This window comes from Thermothielavioides terrestris, chromosome 1 (assembly GCF_000226115.1).
Source record: "Thermothielavioides terrestris NRRL 8126 chromosome 1, complete sequence".
Classification (NCBI taxonomy): Eukaryota; Fungi; Ascomycota; class Sordariomycetes; order Sordariales; family Chaetomiaceae; genus Thermothielavioides; species Thermothielavioides terrestris.
In genome coordinates this window covers 9310782-9324542 of record NC_016457.1, presented here as the reverse complement: position 1 = coordinate 9324542, position 13761 = coordinate 9310782, and the positions used below count along the sequence as shown (strand labels likewise).

Genomic DNA, 13761 nt, shown 5'->3' with positions numbered 1-13761 from the left:
CCGTTTGTACCGGTGAAGAGCTGGCAATGCGGCAGGCCGCGGCCTTGCTACACAAACGCCGCCACAACACGCGGCACGGTTGTTGACAACCGAATGAAAGCCCGAAGCCGTTGGCCTCATTGCATTGCAAGGCAAAGGATTGGTGTGCGCTGGGTTGAGGCCTACACTGCGGTGCCTCTTCTGCGTCAGCCACAACGCCTCCTTCGGAGTGGGCGGAAGGGTAACAGCACAATCATCAACACGGCCCTGCAGGCAACCGCCCGGAGTGGCTCACTCCTGAGGTTAATAGGGGCAGTTCCATCCCGTCCTCAAGGAAGCAGTCCCGGCCACGGAAGGCGTCCACCAGCTCTTCCTACCAAGGTATCCAACGACTCAACTCCCGAGCTGGTAAAAGATGTCGCCTACTCCCTCGATCAGCAGTGAGAGAATTTCTCAGCACGGTGATCCTGCGGAGTTGGGAAGAGAGCTGAAGATGGAGGGCCAGAGGAATGTCAATGCAGCCAGAGACCCGGGGGATGAGCCAGACCTTCCAAGGTCTGTGGAGGAATCGGAGCTGGACGGAAGTCCGATGACGGACTGTGACGGTTTGAGCCGACCAGGTACGTCTTGTCGCTCAGCCCGTCTCGCATGCCCGTTCCATGAGGACTTATCTCCCCTCTTTTAGGCATTGGCACGCAAGCACGGCTGGCAGGGTCTTGTGAGCAGGCAGATGAGCGGCTCATAAAGATCAGTGATGCAGTGAGGACCATCCTCGAATGCATCGACGAAGACCCGGCCCGCGAAGGGCTCCTTGACACTCCCGAGCGATACGCCAAGGCGCTCCTGTTTTTCACCAAAGGCTACGGGGAGAAAGTGTCGGACATCGTCAACAACGCCATCTTCCGCGAGCACCACCACGAGATGGTGATCGTCAAGGACATCGAGATCTTCAGCATGTGCGAGCACCACCTGTTGCCGTTCACGGGGAAGATGCACATCGGCTACATCCCCAACGGCTTCGTCATCGGCCTCTCGAAGCTGGCCCGGATTGCTGAGGTGTACAGCCGTCGGCTGCAGATCCAAGAGAGGCTGACCAAGGAGGTGGCATACGCGCTCATGGAGGTGCTCAGCCCACGGGGCGTCGCCGTGGTCATGGAAGCCTGCCACCTGTGCATGGTCATGCGGGGCGTGGGGAAGACCACGGCGACAACCATCACGAGCTGCGTGCTCGGCAGTTTCGAGGCCAACGAGAAGACGAGAAACGAGTTTCTGAACCTGGTCGGCGTTAACAAGTGAAGATAAAGACCATACACTGTAGCGAGCCAAAATGGAGAGTCATGACGGTCTACGCGTTTGTTGAGTTCGTTTCTGAGCTAAATCTCCGTTCTTTGCTTCTCCGTCCCCTCACGCGCCAGCCGTAATTACTGTGGTGTGCCCAAGCGCACTTTCGTAGTGTAACACTGAGGAAGAGAATGCCTGATAAAGCTTGGCCGTTTGCTGGTCCGATCACTTACACTACACAGCCCGCTTGGCTTGACGTCATACATCGTGGCCACCGCCGCCAAGGACTCCAGGAGGGCTCGACACGTCAGCGCCGAGCCAGGAACCCCCGTTTTCTCCCCGACAACGCGCTGAATGTGCCTGATCTGATATAAGCACACCGCTCCGTTCAGTGTCTGAGGCTTCGAAGATCTTCACTTCGACAACACCGTGCTCTTCCGCTTCATCATCAATTCTCTGCATCTCCCCGCACCCATCGACACACCGACAACAGTCAGCACCATGGCAAGCCAACCATCGCCACCCCACCCGGACGCCTGCGGCGTGCAGCCTCCCCAGCCGGTCCGGCAGCACCATCTGCAGACCACCCAGCCGCCCGCCGCGCAGCCGATGAGTATGTCATGCCATGTCCTATCTGTTCTCCGTATCGTTACATGCCAACCAGCCTCTCCCCCTCCCCTGCAACCGCCCGAAGCAAACGAGCAAGGAGGCTAATGCGAGGTGACTGTATGGCAAACAGATCCGCAGCAACCACACGCCGAGAGCACGCCGTCGCAGCTGGGCCTGCGCGGCGGCCGCAGCGAGATGTGCCCCGGCCGGTTCTGCTTCTGCGTTCCCTGACCGTTGCCGTGCGATTGCTGCATCATTTGAGTGTAGGTGCGTATGAGGAGGTGTGGAGGGCAGTTTCGGGCTGGATTGGTTCGGGAGTCGGATGGGGGGTTCGGCTTCGATAGCGGTATTGATGAGGGGAGATGAGAAATAGAGAATTGGTTGTCTTGCGGGGCCCGGGTAAGCGCAGGCCCTGGATGGAGGCATGGATGGCTACCTAGACATGATTATTGCGATTATTTCGTTTGTTGAGTTGTTTGTCTATGTGAGAATCATTCGTCTAAGATGTCTCAAAAAAAAAAAAAAAAAAAAAAAAAAAAAACATGCCATGAGTTTTGCCTTCTTCCCGTCTCTCACACAGCTCTTTGGAAGGCGTCAAGCCGGCGAGAACCGACTTGCATCATGCAACGCCGCCTTGCCTGAGGGCAACACAGGGCCCCAGACCCCGCCCGGCAAACGGTATAAGAATTGAAATGCTGGAGACTTCACAAAAATAGACGGCTTAGGCATTCCCCGCATCGCGGCCTGGAAATCACCATAGTGCCGTACTCAGGTGTGGTGCGTATGCCGGGTATTTGACCTGCCCGTCCATTGCAGCGGGCGAGGATGATCCGCTGAGCCAGCTCGGCAATCAGCAGGAATTACCCAGATGAAGAACCAATTCTAGGCATCTTCATTTGGCCACACAACTTTTGATCTTTGTAACCCAAGCCTCTTACCTCCGATCCTTGGATCCGAGGTGGGCGGCGATAAAAGAGGAAGGAAAGATGTCCGCCTCAACCACTGGTGCTGGCTGGAGTTGCCGGACATGAACACGGACAGGACAGCTCCCGCATGCCAAAGACCCGACTACCCCTGAGATGCTGCTCTCAGCCGCACTTCTGGCTTTCACGGCCTCTGCCGCCGTCGTCATCATCCCCGGCGGCGGCGACCCCAAGCCCTACAACGGCCCCGCCCCCGTCACATCCGCCGACGCCTTCTTCCGGCAGTCGGCCCCCAACGAATTCCTCAACAACACCGCCCAAGGTGATCGAGTCGTCCCTCGCCGCCACCAACCTGACCTCCGCCCCTGGCCTCTACCCGTCAGGCGACTCCTTCATCCGCGGCGCGATCCAGGCCTGGGGCGAGCACCTGCACCTGGTCGTGCGCCCGGACGAGGTCTGGTTCACGATCCTGGTGCAGCTCAACTTCTACATGCTCTCGCACTCGGCCGACGTGCGGCCCCTCTTCACCGACTCCACCAACCGCACCGAGATCTACGTCGAGGACGTCAGCTGGCCGGCGATACTCACCGACTTCGCGGCCGCCATCCAGGCCCACGTCAAGCCCGCCTGGCTGCTCGACTGGCTGGTCCCGTCCTTCAGCACCTCCACCCGCGCCGACGCGCTCACCGCCGCCGTGCTGCTCATGGGCCTGGCCAAGGCCTACTTCAAGTACGTCGCCAAGCTGGTCTGCGGCCTGCCGTCGGTCACGCTGCTCGGCACGCGCGCCGACTGGGCCGCGCTGCTGGCCAAGCTGGACCGGCTGCCCGCCTTCGGCGACGAGCCGGCCGCGTACGCCGCCCGGCTGCGGCCGATCCTGCGCCGGTTCGTCGCCAGCTTCGACGACCCGGACGCCGAGGACACCCGCCGCTTCTGGAACCAGATCGTTTCGGCAAGGGCGGCCCATGTGTGCGGCGAACCGCCCGTGTACCTGACCGGCTGGATCGGCGGGTTTTACTACTGGAATGGTGACGGAGGCGCGTTTGGCCGGCCGACCGGCCGCAGGGACGCGCTGGTGCTGGACGGCGTCGAGTATCCCATGCTGGACCTGATGTCACGTCAGGGGTAAGGGGCTCAGAGCTTGGCATAGCGCACTGGCCATGGCTTCCCCACTCCTGGATATATATATACCACGCTCTGTTCAGTCTTTAGCTCTCCTTTGTACTGAAAACAACGTACTCTCTCTTTGTATTCCAATACTCTACTACGATCCTACCGTTGCATCTACACCTCGTAGCTCGCTATAGCGTGTTAGTTATAAGCCTAGGCGCTCTATAATTGTATATAGCTAGTAACCTATAGTAAGCTCTCTCTCTCTCTCTCCTTTTCTTATGTTCTACACCTTAATATAACGACTACCGAGAGTAGCTTAATCATTACGCTCTAGTCCTACGTAGATTGGACCAAGTGGTTTATAGAGCTTAAGCTTATAGTTATAAGCAATGGCATCTAGGACGAATATAATCTAGATATTCTCGACGAGCCTTAAGATAAACGACTAAAAATTCCTTTGGAGGATAAGGTAGTCGAAGAGCTTCGTAAGAAGCGTACTAAGGAATTGGATATCCTTATAGGCTAAGCCCTAGCTCCTACTGAACAAGAGGTTGCTACTAAGTTTAAAGCTATATATAAGGAATACCTTATACTTATAGCTATCTAGGAGAGTAGGATAAAGTTATATTCGTTTATCCTCTAGTAGATTATACGCTCTATTTATCGACCTCTACTTAATGCTATATATATCGTTATTTTAAACGCTAGACTTAGTAGTCCCTAAGCTCTTATTTGCAAGCTCTATAAATAGCTTACGCCCTTCAATACTTTCGTTGAAGATTTAGCTACTCGACAATATATAATAGTACTATAAAAGGTGTATAGAGTAAGTATTAATCTATATAAGTAGTACTACTCTTAGAACAAGGTGTATTTATATACAAAGAGCTTCGACATCCCCGAAGTAGTTGGACCTAAAGCATCTAAATACCTTATCGAGGCGGTTGGTCACCGGATCGCCTTGGACTAGGCTCGTTACTAGCTCTCTAAGATCAAGGCACTTAAGGCCTAGAGGCGCCTAATTCCTATTCTTGAAGAGCTAGACGTTTACCTTGGTATTTAGATCGACAATACCGCTACTAAGGGGCTTAGCTATAGCGTATTTACCTCTTTAGGAGTAGCTTAAGGCAATGGTTCTATAGATAGTATAGGCTCTTATAGCTCGAGGCTCTACTTATACCTTTATAAGGCTAATAGTAAATATAGATAGAAGCTAGTAGAGTATTGGTTTCTCTAGATGGTAATTACTAGGGTAGAGAAGGGCTGCTATAAGCTTTTAGAAGTATAGATTACCGAGATTAGGGAGCGCTTTAACAAACTAAAGTAGAATTCCCTTTAGGAAAGCCTTTAAAAGCGGTATAGCTCTAGCTCTATAGAGTAGAGGAACTCTAGGTTAGCTTCTCTTAATAAGGTCGTCTATACTGTCATTGACCTAAGCCTCCTAGGCGAGGGAGCTTACTACCTACTTATATTCTTAACTACTATTACCTACTAGCTCTTTTAGAGTATTCTCTTTAACAACTATACTGCTTTATATATTATTAACGATAAGAAGCTTCTAGTTCTTAGTACCTTTATACTATTAAGAGATAGTGACTATATAGAAGTAGGTACTACTATTTTTCCTATTTTAAGAAGAGGAGAGTATATTATAAAAGGAGTATTAGATAGAGAGTAGGGGAAAGGAACTATAGACCTCTATTTAAAGAACGTTGCTATAATAGAGGGCTTTTATACCAATATTATATCGAAGACCGCTCTATATATAGCTAGTATCTAGTATTTAGGTCTAGACTACTCTCTATAGTATAGAACGTTTAAAAAGAGTATAAAGGTTAAGCAATTGGTTTATAAGTTTAATATAGTTTTTCTTAAATCGAAGAACCTTTTCTTTTACTTTTATACTCTCTAACCTTTATAGAGCTTTATAAGCCTAGTAACAATGAATATAGTTGTTTATAAGGATAATACAAGGTTATATACGTTATATACGCCTTAAGAGAGAGAAGATACTAAGGAGCTCTAGTATAAGAGATCTAGATATCTAGGTTAGAGAGCTCTTTAGGCATTGGCGTAGAGTACAAAGAACGTTAAGATCCAAGGAATATCGACGATCGAATATAAGGTATATACTCTATTATATATTAGGGAGTATAATATGCTTTATAAGATAGAGCATCGCGCTTTGTAGCTATTTTAGTATATCTCCTAGGACCTCTTCTTATTCTCTTCTAAGTTTAATAGATCTTAATACCTCTTTACGATTAAGGACGAATTTAGTGGACGGATCTAGGCTTTTATACTCTCTAACAAGGGTTAAACTAAGCTCTTTAATACTATTAGAGCTTTCGAACGCTAGGTTAAACGGTAGTAGGGACTCAACGTCTATAAGATCTGCTAGGACAACGATATAGGAGTCATTGTACTAGAAGATTGCTAACTAACAACTTACTAGCTCTAGGTATATAACGAAGGAATTGACTTAGAGCTTATACTAATATATATACTATAGCTAAATAGAATATTAAAGTATATAGAACAAGTCTTATAGCTAAAGAGTATAAAGATACTTACTAATATAAACCTATCTATAAAGCTCTAGCTAGAGGGTATAAAGGTAGTAGCCTTCTTATATACTATTTCGCCTAGCTATACTTATAGTCTTTAGAGCTTTAACGAAGTACTCTACTCCTAGTTTAAGAACTACTTTCGTTAGTAGAAACCGACCTTCTACTAAACGCTAATAGCGGATCTACGCTTCGACTAGTCTAGGATCTTCGTATATAGTTGTAGAGTATACCCTTTAGATAAAGAGTATAAGGCTAGGTATTGGAAGAGAGAATTCAAAGTATAGCTATATAGGCGAATCGAGTACCTAGTTGGGTATAGAGTATCTAATATTTACTATATCTAGGTGCCTAAGCTCGACAAGGTCATTATAATAAGGAATATAACGTTTAACAAGAGGACCTTTTACTATCTAGGTAAGGAAGAGCTTCTAGTTCACGAAGTTACTATTGTCAAGGATATAGTAGAGCACCTAGACGAGGGGGTTGAAGAGACCTAGGACGCTAGGTCGATTCTTTGAACGCTCTACGAACTCAAGTATAGAGGACTAACGCTAGAGTCTATCACTATTACGGTTCCTAAGTACGAGAGTATACTACTAGGTCAAGACTTAGGGGTAGAGGAAGTGTAGGCGTAGGGTAGACTTTTAACCCCTAAGATGTTATTAAAACTATAGGCTTAGCTATAGAAAGAGCTTGTAAACGGAAGTGATAATAGAAATAGAGGTCTAGTCGATAATTCTAGTGCTCTTCTAGAGACTAGTAGAGTATCTAGGGACCTTGGGCCGGCAGTGGCCGTCCTATAAGGCGCTGCCCCTAGGAGCGAACGTGAGGCTTCTCCGCCTATAGAGCATCTAGCTCTACAAAGCGAATATAAGGCTTCTTCGCCTATAGAGTACCTAGCTCTATAAAGCGAATATAAGGCTTCTTCGCCTATAGAGCACTTAGCTCTATAAAGCGACTATAAGGCATCTCCGCCTATAGAGCCTCTAGCTCTATAAAGTGAGGAAGAGAATATGTTCTATAATATAGTGGAACATATAGCGAAGTAGGAAGCTTAGCCTATAGGGTACGAAGCTTTATAAATATAACCTTCGACCAATAAACTAGCACTAAATATATTAAAACTACGATATAAACCTAAAGAGCCCCTTATACCTATAAGAAGGAGTATACGAATTTAGAAGCCTTCTACGAAAGTATATAAGAATATAGCTCTAAGTATAGCTTTAGAGCGTATATACATTTTCTTTATTGGGTCGTCGGAAATATAGGAGAACCTAGGGTTGAGGTTCTAGACTAATTACCTAGATCCTGCTCCTTAGGAAGCCTATAATAGCAACGAGACGCTTTTCCCTACGTCTTAGGAGGGTATTGAGACGCTTTTCCTAGAGTCGTTTTAAACCTTGTATACAATGTTTACTACTACTACTAGCTAGATGCCAACGATACGTTATAATATCGAGCTCCCCCCTCTCCTAAAGAGCTAGAGAGACTTGGAGAACTACGAGTATAGGAAGGAGTTTAAGGTAGCTATATACAAGGAGATCTATAATCTAACGAGCAAAGGAATATAGCGAGAGATTAAGCGAGAGTATACGAAAACGTAGCCTCTGCCTTTGAAATAGGTATTCGACTATAAGTTTAATAAGGATAGTAACCTTAAGAAGTATAAAGTACATATCTATATATAAGGCGATTTACAAGACACTATCAATATTATAAATATATATATAACTACCCTCGCTATACGCTCTTTTTACACTATTATAGCGTTTACAATATACTTCGACCTTAAAGTAAAGTAGTTCGATGTTAAGCAGACGTTCTTGAATATAAGGAGGCTAGATATAAAGTAGGTAACTTATAAGCTTCTAAATAGATTTAAGAAACTAGGGATCTATATAGAGCTTTTAAAGGCTCTCTATAGGCTAAAGGACTCGCTACTCCTATAGTACAATAAGTTCTACAATGCTCTTAAAAAGCTTAGTTTACAACCTTCTATAGAAGAACCTTGCCTATTCCTTAACCCTAAGAAGAAGATAATCCTTATCTTCTATATCGACGACTTCTTAGTAGTTTACTATCGAGATAATACTATAGCTATAGAGCGTATTATAAAGGGTATTAAAGCAAAGTACAAGGTATATGAGTAGGGCGATATCGAGCACTTCCTTAGGATTAGGGTTATCTATAACCGTAGAGCGTATAAGATCTAGCTTATATACGACTAGTATATCGAGAAGATCGCGAAGAAGTATAGTCTCTTCGACATCACAAGTGCTCTAGCTATCCCTCTTTTCGTAGAAGAGCTTTGTAAGTTCAAAGGAGAGGCGTCCCCTAAGTAGGTCAAACTATACTAAGAGCTTATAGATTCGATCCTCTACTCTGTAGTTATAATCTGACTAGACGTCGCGTTCGTAGCTATAAAGCTCTCCTAGTTCCTAACGAATCTAGGACTAGAGTATATTAAAGTAGCGAAATGAGTTATTTAGTATCTATATACTATACATTTCCTTAGTATATAGTATAGGGGTAAAGGCATTTACTAGGTGCTCTAGATTATATCCAATGTATTATATAGCGATGATCTAGATATATAATACTCTTTGTAGAGCTATATTATAATGCTCTTTAGAGGGTTGATCTCTTAGAAGGCTATACAGTAAGATATCGTTACTATATCTTCTACTAAAGCAGAGTTGAAAGCTCTATTGCTTACTATAGCTAAGACAATCGCCCTAAAGCGCTTATTTAGGGACCTTGTATTCGAGATTAGAGAGCCTTAGAGGATCTTCTATAATAATCAGTAAACGATTCGGCTTATAGTAGGAAAGTATATAAGGATCAATATTTGCCTACGCTATATAGATATTTACAATATATAGCTTCGTTAAAAGTATTAGAACAAGTAGTTTAACGTGCTCTACCTCCTTACTATGTAGATGCCTATAGACGGTTTAACGAAATAGCTCTCGAGGCAAAAGTTCAAGCACTTTCGCGCTTTATTAAACCTTTAAGATATACGTTAGATAAAAAAAGAGTAGAGGAGTCAACTATCTTCTTTGTAAAGACTATCTACTACTGCTGTTCTATGCTCTTGCCCTATATATTCTAGTGATTGATAAGCTTTGTTATCACCGCCTTTCCTCGAAGCCAAAGGATCCTCGTCTATATCTCCAACCGCTCTACTAGCTCTATTGTCTATATAACGACCTACTCTAGTTCCTAGTTATCAACCAATTTGTCGCTCTCTATCTACTTAGAGAGCACCTTCTACGCCTTACTCTCTATTAACGCTATAGGCGTAAAACCAAGGGGGTTATCTAGGGCTCTACCCTAGGCGACTATAGGGACCTCCTATACCTATTGCTAAGGCTACTCCTTTATTGGCTTTGCTATATCCGTATCCTCCTGCTCTCCCTCCTCCTCGACCTCTTAGGGATTGTTCAAGAGTGTACGAAGCGTAGGACGAATCTTCTTTATAGCCTATACAGTGTTAGATAGGGGATATAGAGTAGCGGATAGTAGAGACTCACCTTCTAGTTGAAGTCGTTGATAGCCATAGTCAAAGCTTATACCTTCTCTATAGTAGTGGGTAAGATCGGTTTATAGCTATAGTTAAAGCGTTTACAGTGCTAGTAGTATATATTATAGCTATTATAGTTATAGTAAGTTCTATCGTAGAAGTCTATAAGAGTAGTGTATATATAACCTAGGTATAGGATCTTATACTCTATAGTTATTTATAGTATATAACTAGAGGGTATATTAAGGTGACACTGTTGGAAAGAAGAGTATATAACTTACTCGACTAGGGGACTATAGCGCTAGTTAGAAGAAGGCGTAGCAAGCTCTTTAGAAGCGGTATATAGGGTGGTAGGTTCTACTATAAGCTCTTTGGCATTGTCACCCTCCTTTGAAGGGGTAGGCGAAGGTATAGGCAATTTGTCTAAGAAGATGTCGAAGTATAAAGGTATAGTGGTCTTATACGCTCTAGGGAGCTAGGAATAGTGGTGGTAGTAGCTACTATATACGTAAATAAGAGGATATATATAGGAAGAAAGAAGCTTAAGCTCCTATAGGCAAGAATTTATATCTCCCTTGGATCTAAGCGCTCTAATTAGCTAGAATCGTGCTTTAGAATTTCTTATAGCCTTGTATAACCTACTCCTATATAACCTACTATTTATAAGGATTTCCTATATTCTGGTTTTTCGTAGTTCAGTTGTTCAACTCATACGTATTTAGGCGCTTTATTGAACAACTGGGGGGTGTGTCACGTTAGGGGTAAGGGGCTCAGAGCTTGGCACAGTGCACTGGCTATGGCTTCCCCACTCCTGGATATATATATACCACGCTCTGTTCAGTCTTTAGCTCTCCTTTGTACTGAAAACAACGCACTCTCTCTTTGTATTCCGATGCTCTACTACGATCCCACCGTTGCATCCACACCTCGCAGCTCGCTATAGCGTGTCACCTGACGACGGTGCCGGTCGGCTATACGACGGCGCCGCTGGTGCTGCGCGACTGGGACGGCGTGAAGGAGTTTCCCGCGTTTGTGGCCGCGGGGACGCTGGGGAAGCAGATCACGATCGGGCCGCCCGACGGGTACAAGGAGGCGCTGGAGAGAAGCGGGGATAATGTGAGTCTGGCTGCTGTGGAGGCGGAGCAGGAGCATGCGACGCTGAGACCGCTGAGCGGGTGGATGCTCTACGGGCCGCTGGAGGACCATAACGCTACTTCGTCGGCGTTGGTGGAAGAGGAATTGCAGCAGATTCAGGCCGGTATCGTGCGGTTCATGACAGGGGAGACGTGCGGGTTGGCCGATGCTCCATAGGTGGTTGGCGATATCACGGGCGCGTAACCGTACTCTCAGGCGATTTGAGAGGAGGGAGGCATTGGCAAGCCGAGGGGTGGCCTTTCTGAGATGAGTTGGACGGACAGGCGTTGGAAGCCGAGTGCTGCAATGTGGTTAAGTGGAAAGAATTGGGATGGTTGAGAGAGTGAGACCTTCAGCGCACAGTGTCATCGGCACCGGCACGAGGATGGGTATGTCACGGCCATGCCATCCATATCGGCCCATCTCAGTGAAGGTTTTCATTCCGGCAAGAAATGAGTCTCTATTTTCCCTGACCAAGATATTTACCCGAAAGAATGACGGCAAAAGGGTACAGAGAATGATAAGTGAGAATTCAGCCCAAGAAACCAAAACACGCAAACCAACCCGCCCGTGAAATGCCGAACAGACAAAACAGCTATGAAAGAGACAACCACCCCGTTCCTAAAGTTACAACCCACCAGCCTGGCAAATCTTGGTCGCCTCCGAGACCCGCTTGGCATAGCGGTCCGGGTACGCGGAGCCCTGGACCTTCTGGCAGAGCGTGCCGACGGCCATGCTCTGCCAGCCCTTGATGCCCTTCATCTTGGCGAAGAACTGGGCGGCCGAGCGCGCCGGGTCCATGTCGGCCGCGATGTTGGGGTAGTACTTGGCGCGCTGCTGGAAGATGCCGACGCTGTCGTGGTCCGAGCCCACCGCGTCGTGCGGGTACTTGAGCGAGGCCGGGACCGCCTTGTTGGCGTAGATCAGGATGTTGGACTGTGTGAGGGGAAGAGGTGATGTGTTAGTTTTGGTTTTTTCTGGCGGTGACAGTGGGGTCAAGGCAAGTAAGTGTTGATGTTAGGATGCAACGTACCTCGACAAGCGCGGTCGCGATGCCGGCCTCGCAGCCGTGGCGGCCGACGCCCTCCTTCTTCGCCTCGCCGATGATGGCCCGGGCGTGCGAGGACTGGACCGAGTTGAGTCCTGGCAGGTTGCCGCCGCCGCTGCTGCCGCTGCCGCTGCCGGCATCGCAATGGGCCGTGACGTAGCCGGAGGTGCCGGTCTTGACGTAGTAATCGGCCACGTAGCAGCCGTCCGAGGTCTTGTCCCACAGGTTGTCGCCGTTGACCGAGGTGCCGGGCGTCTGGCAGGTGATCTTGAGATCGGTGCCCTTCTTGTAGGTCTTGATGACCTTGTAACTGGTGCCCGGGCCGGAGCGGCAGTTGAGAGTGTCGGCCTTGACCGGGTACGCGCTGGCCATGGGCACAGCGGCCACGAGGGAGAGGACGAGGAGGGAGAGCTGCATTGTCAAAGACTTGTGGTGGTTGTTGCTAAGAGCAGTGGAAGTGGTGCGCTGGGAAGTGGTTGCGGTGAAGTGTGCTGAGTTGCTTGGCTGATGGGGTTGCGCTGAGCTGGAGGCTTGGAGATGGTTTTGAGAGAATCGTCGCAAACCGGAAGACAGTCGAGTGCTTTATACATTTCTCTGCATTCCCCATGATCGTCTCCAAACCGTTGTGCAGTCGCTTGTCTCTGGCGGGCTCTTCATTCCACCCATCGAACCACCTCGCCCGCGTTTGCCCATCTTACTGTCAACAACACGCCGATCCCGGGTCAGAGTCTCATCCACGCTGGAGAAGCATTCTGATGGTCAGTTGCCATGTTCTCATGCAGGCCGGAGTCAGAGTCGAGCCGGCCATTGGTGAGGAGAGGATGTCGGATCAACTGGGAGGTTCGTCCGACTTCCAGTAAGCAAGCCCCTATATTTTTGACTCGGAGATTGCCATGTGCTACAAGGCGCTCAGCGCCACTGACATGCGTGCCCGACGTGGGGAAAAAGGGGCACAGTCAGCCTAGCTTGACGAGGCACCTTGCCATACCAGGAAGGTGTCTGAATACCTTTTCAGCTCCAAGGGTGGGTGGCAATGATGTTAGGGCTGTTGAGGTGCGGGCCCGGGGAGACCATGGAAGCATTGACTACCGCGTGGCGCAGCACCTAAAAATACCACACACCATCACAGCAGCAAGCTAGGCGAGCTAGTGTAAGGTGACCTCTGCTGGGTTGACAAACAGCCCGATCCCCATGCCTAGTCCTGACAGACTCCTGGAATAACTGCTATGGACCCTATGGACCTCAGATTCACCCAATGGAAGCTAACGTTAAGCGAATGACCTCGGTGACCACTGAGTCCCATTGTCTCTGTCAATACCGAGGTAGTTACCCCGAGCTCCCTCCCAATCAACAGCTGCATAGCCTCCACATGGCCAGTCCAAGTCCGCCCGTCATTCCACGCCGCTGCCTCAATCAACCCAGTGCGCAGAACAGAATAGAAACGTCTCTCAACGAAGCAGCATGTCTCACGCACGGTAAGCGTGATCTGCGTTGTTCCTAAGCACCTTCCAAGCACGGCTGTGAAGTAACTTTAGTAATTGGGCCGATCACAACCTTTGCGCTTTCTGGGAACCGCTGACG

The 13761-nt window shown here is 48.0% G+C and overlaps 4 protein-coding genes across 4 annotated transcripts; 3 read left to right on the top strand and 1 right to left on the bottom strand.

Annotated features, from left to right (window-relative positions):
* Positions 1 to 394: 394 nt before the first annotated feature.
* Positions 395 to 1275, top strand: THITE_123928 (uncharacterized protein; the record flags this gene model as incomplete). The annotated part of the gene is made up of 2 exons (XM_003650899.1): positions 395 to 490; positions 727 to 1275. The coding sequence occupies 2 exons, from the start codon at positions 395 to 397 to the stop codon at positions 1273 to 1275; spliced, it is 645 nt and encodes a 214-aa protein (XP_003650947.1).
* Positions 1276 to 1587: 312 nt separating this feature from the next.
* Positions 1588 to 2538, top strand: THITE_2110903 (uncharacterized protein). The gene is made up of 2 exons (XM_003650898.1): positions 1588 to 1873; positions 2000 to 2538. The coding sequence occupies exons 1-2, from the start codon at positions 1762 to 1764 to the stop codon at positions 2098 to 2100; spliced, it is 213 nt and encodes a 70-aa protein (XP_003650946.1). The 5' UTR covers positions 1588 to 1761; the 3' UTR covers positions 2101 to 2538.
* Positions 2539 to 2948: 410 nt separating this feature from the next.
* Positions 2949 to 11309, top strand: THITE_2086101 (uncharacterized protein; the record flags this gene model as incomplete). The annotated part of the gene is made up of 3 exons (XM_003650897.1): positions 2949 to 3114; positions 3176 to 3907; positions 10942 to 11309. The coding sequence occupies 3 exons, from the start codon at positions 2949 to 2951 to the stop codon at positions 11307 to 11309; spliced, it is 1266 nt and encodes a 421-aa protein (XP_003650945.1).
* Positions 11310 to 11371: 62 nt separating this feature from the next.
* Positions 11372 to 13018, bottom strand: THITE_2110902 (uncharacterized protein). The gene is made up of 2 exons (XM_003650896.1): positions 12166 to 13018; positions 11372 to 12068 (listed from the first exon to the last, which is right to left on the bottom strand). Exons 1-2 carry the CDS (start codon positions 12595 to 12597, stop codon positions 11760 to 11762), a joined length of 741 nt encoding a protein of 246 aa, XP_003650944.1. The 5' UTR covers positions 12598 to 13018; the 3' UTR covers positions 11372 to 11759.
* Positions 13019 to 13761: the final 743 nt, after the last annotated feature.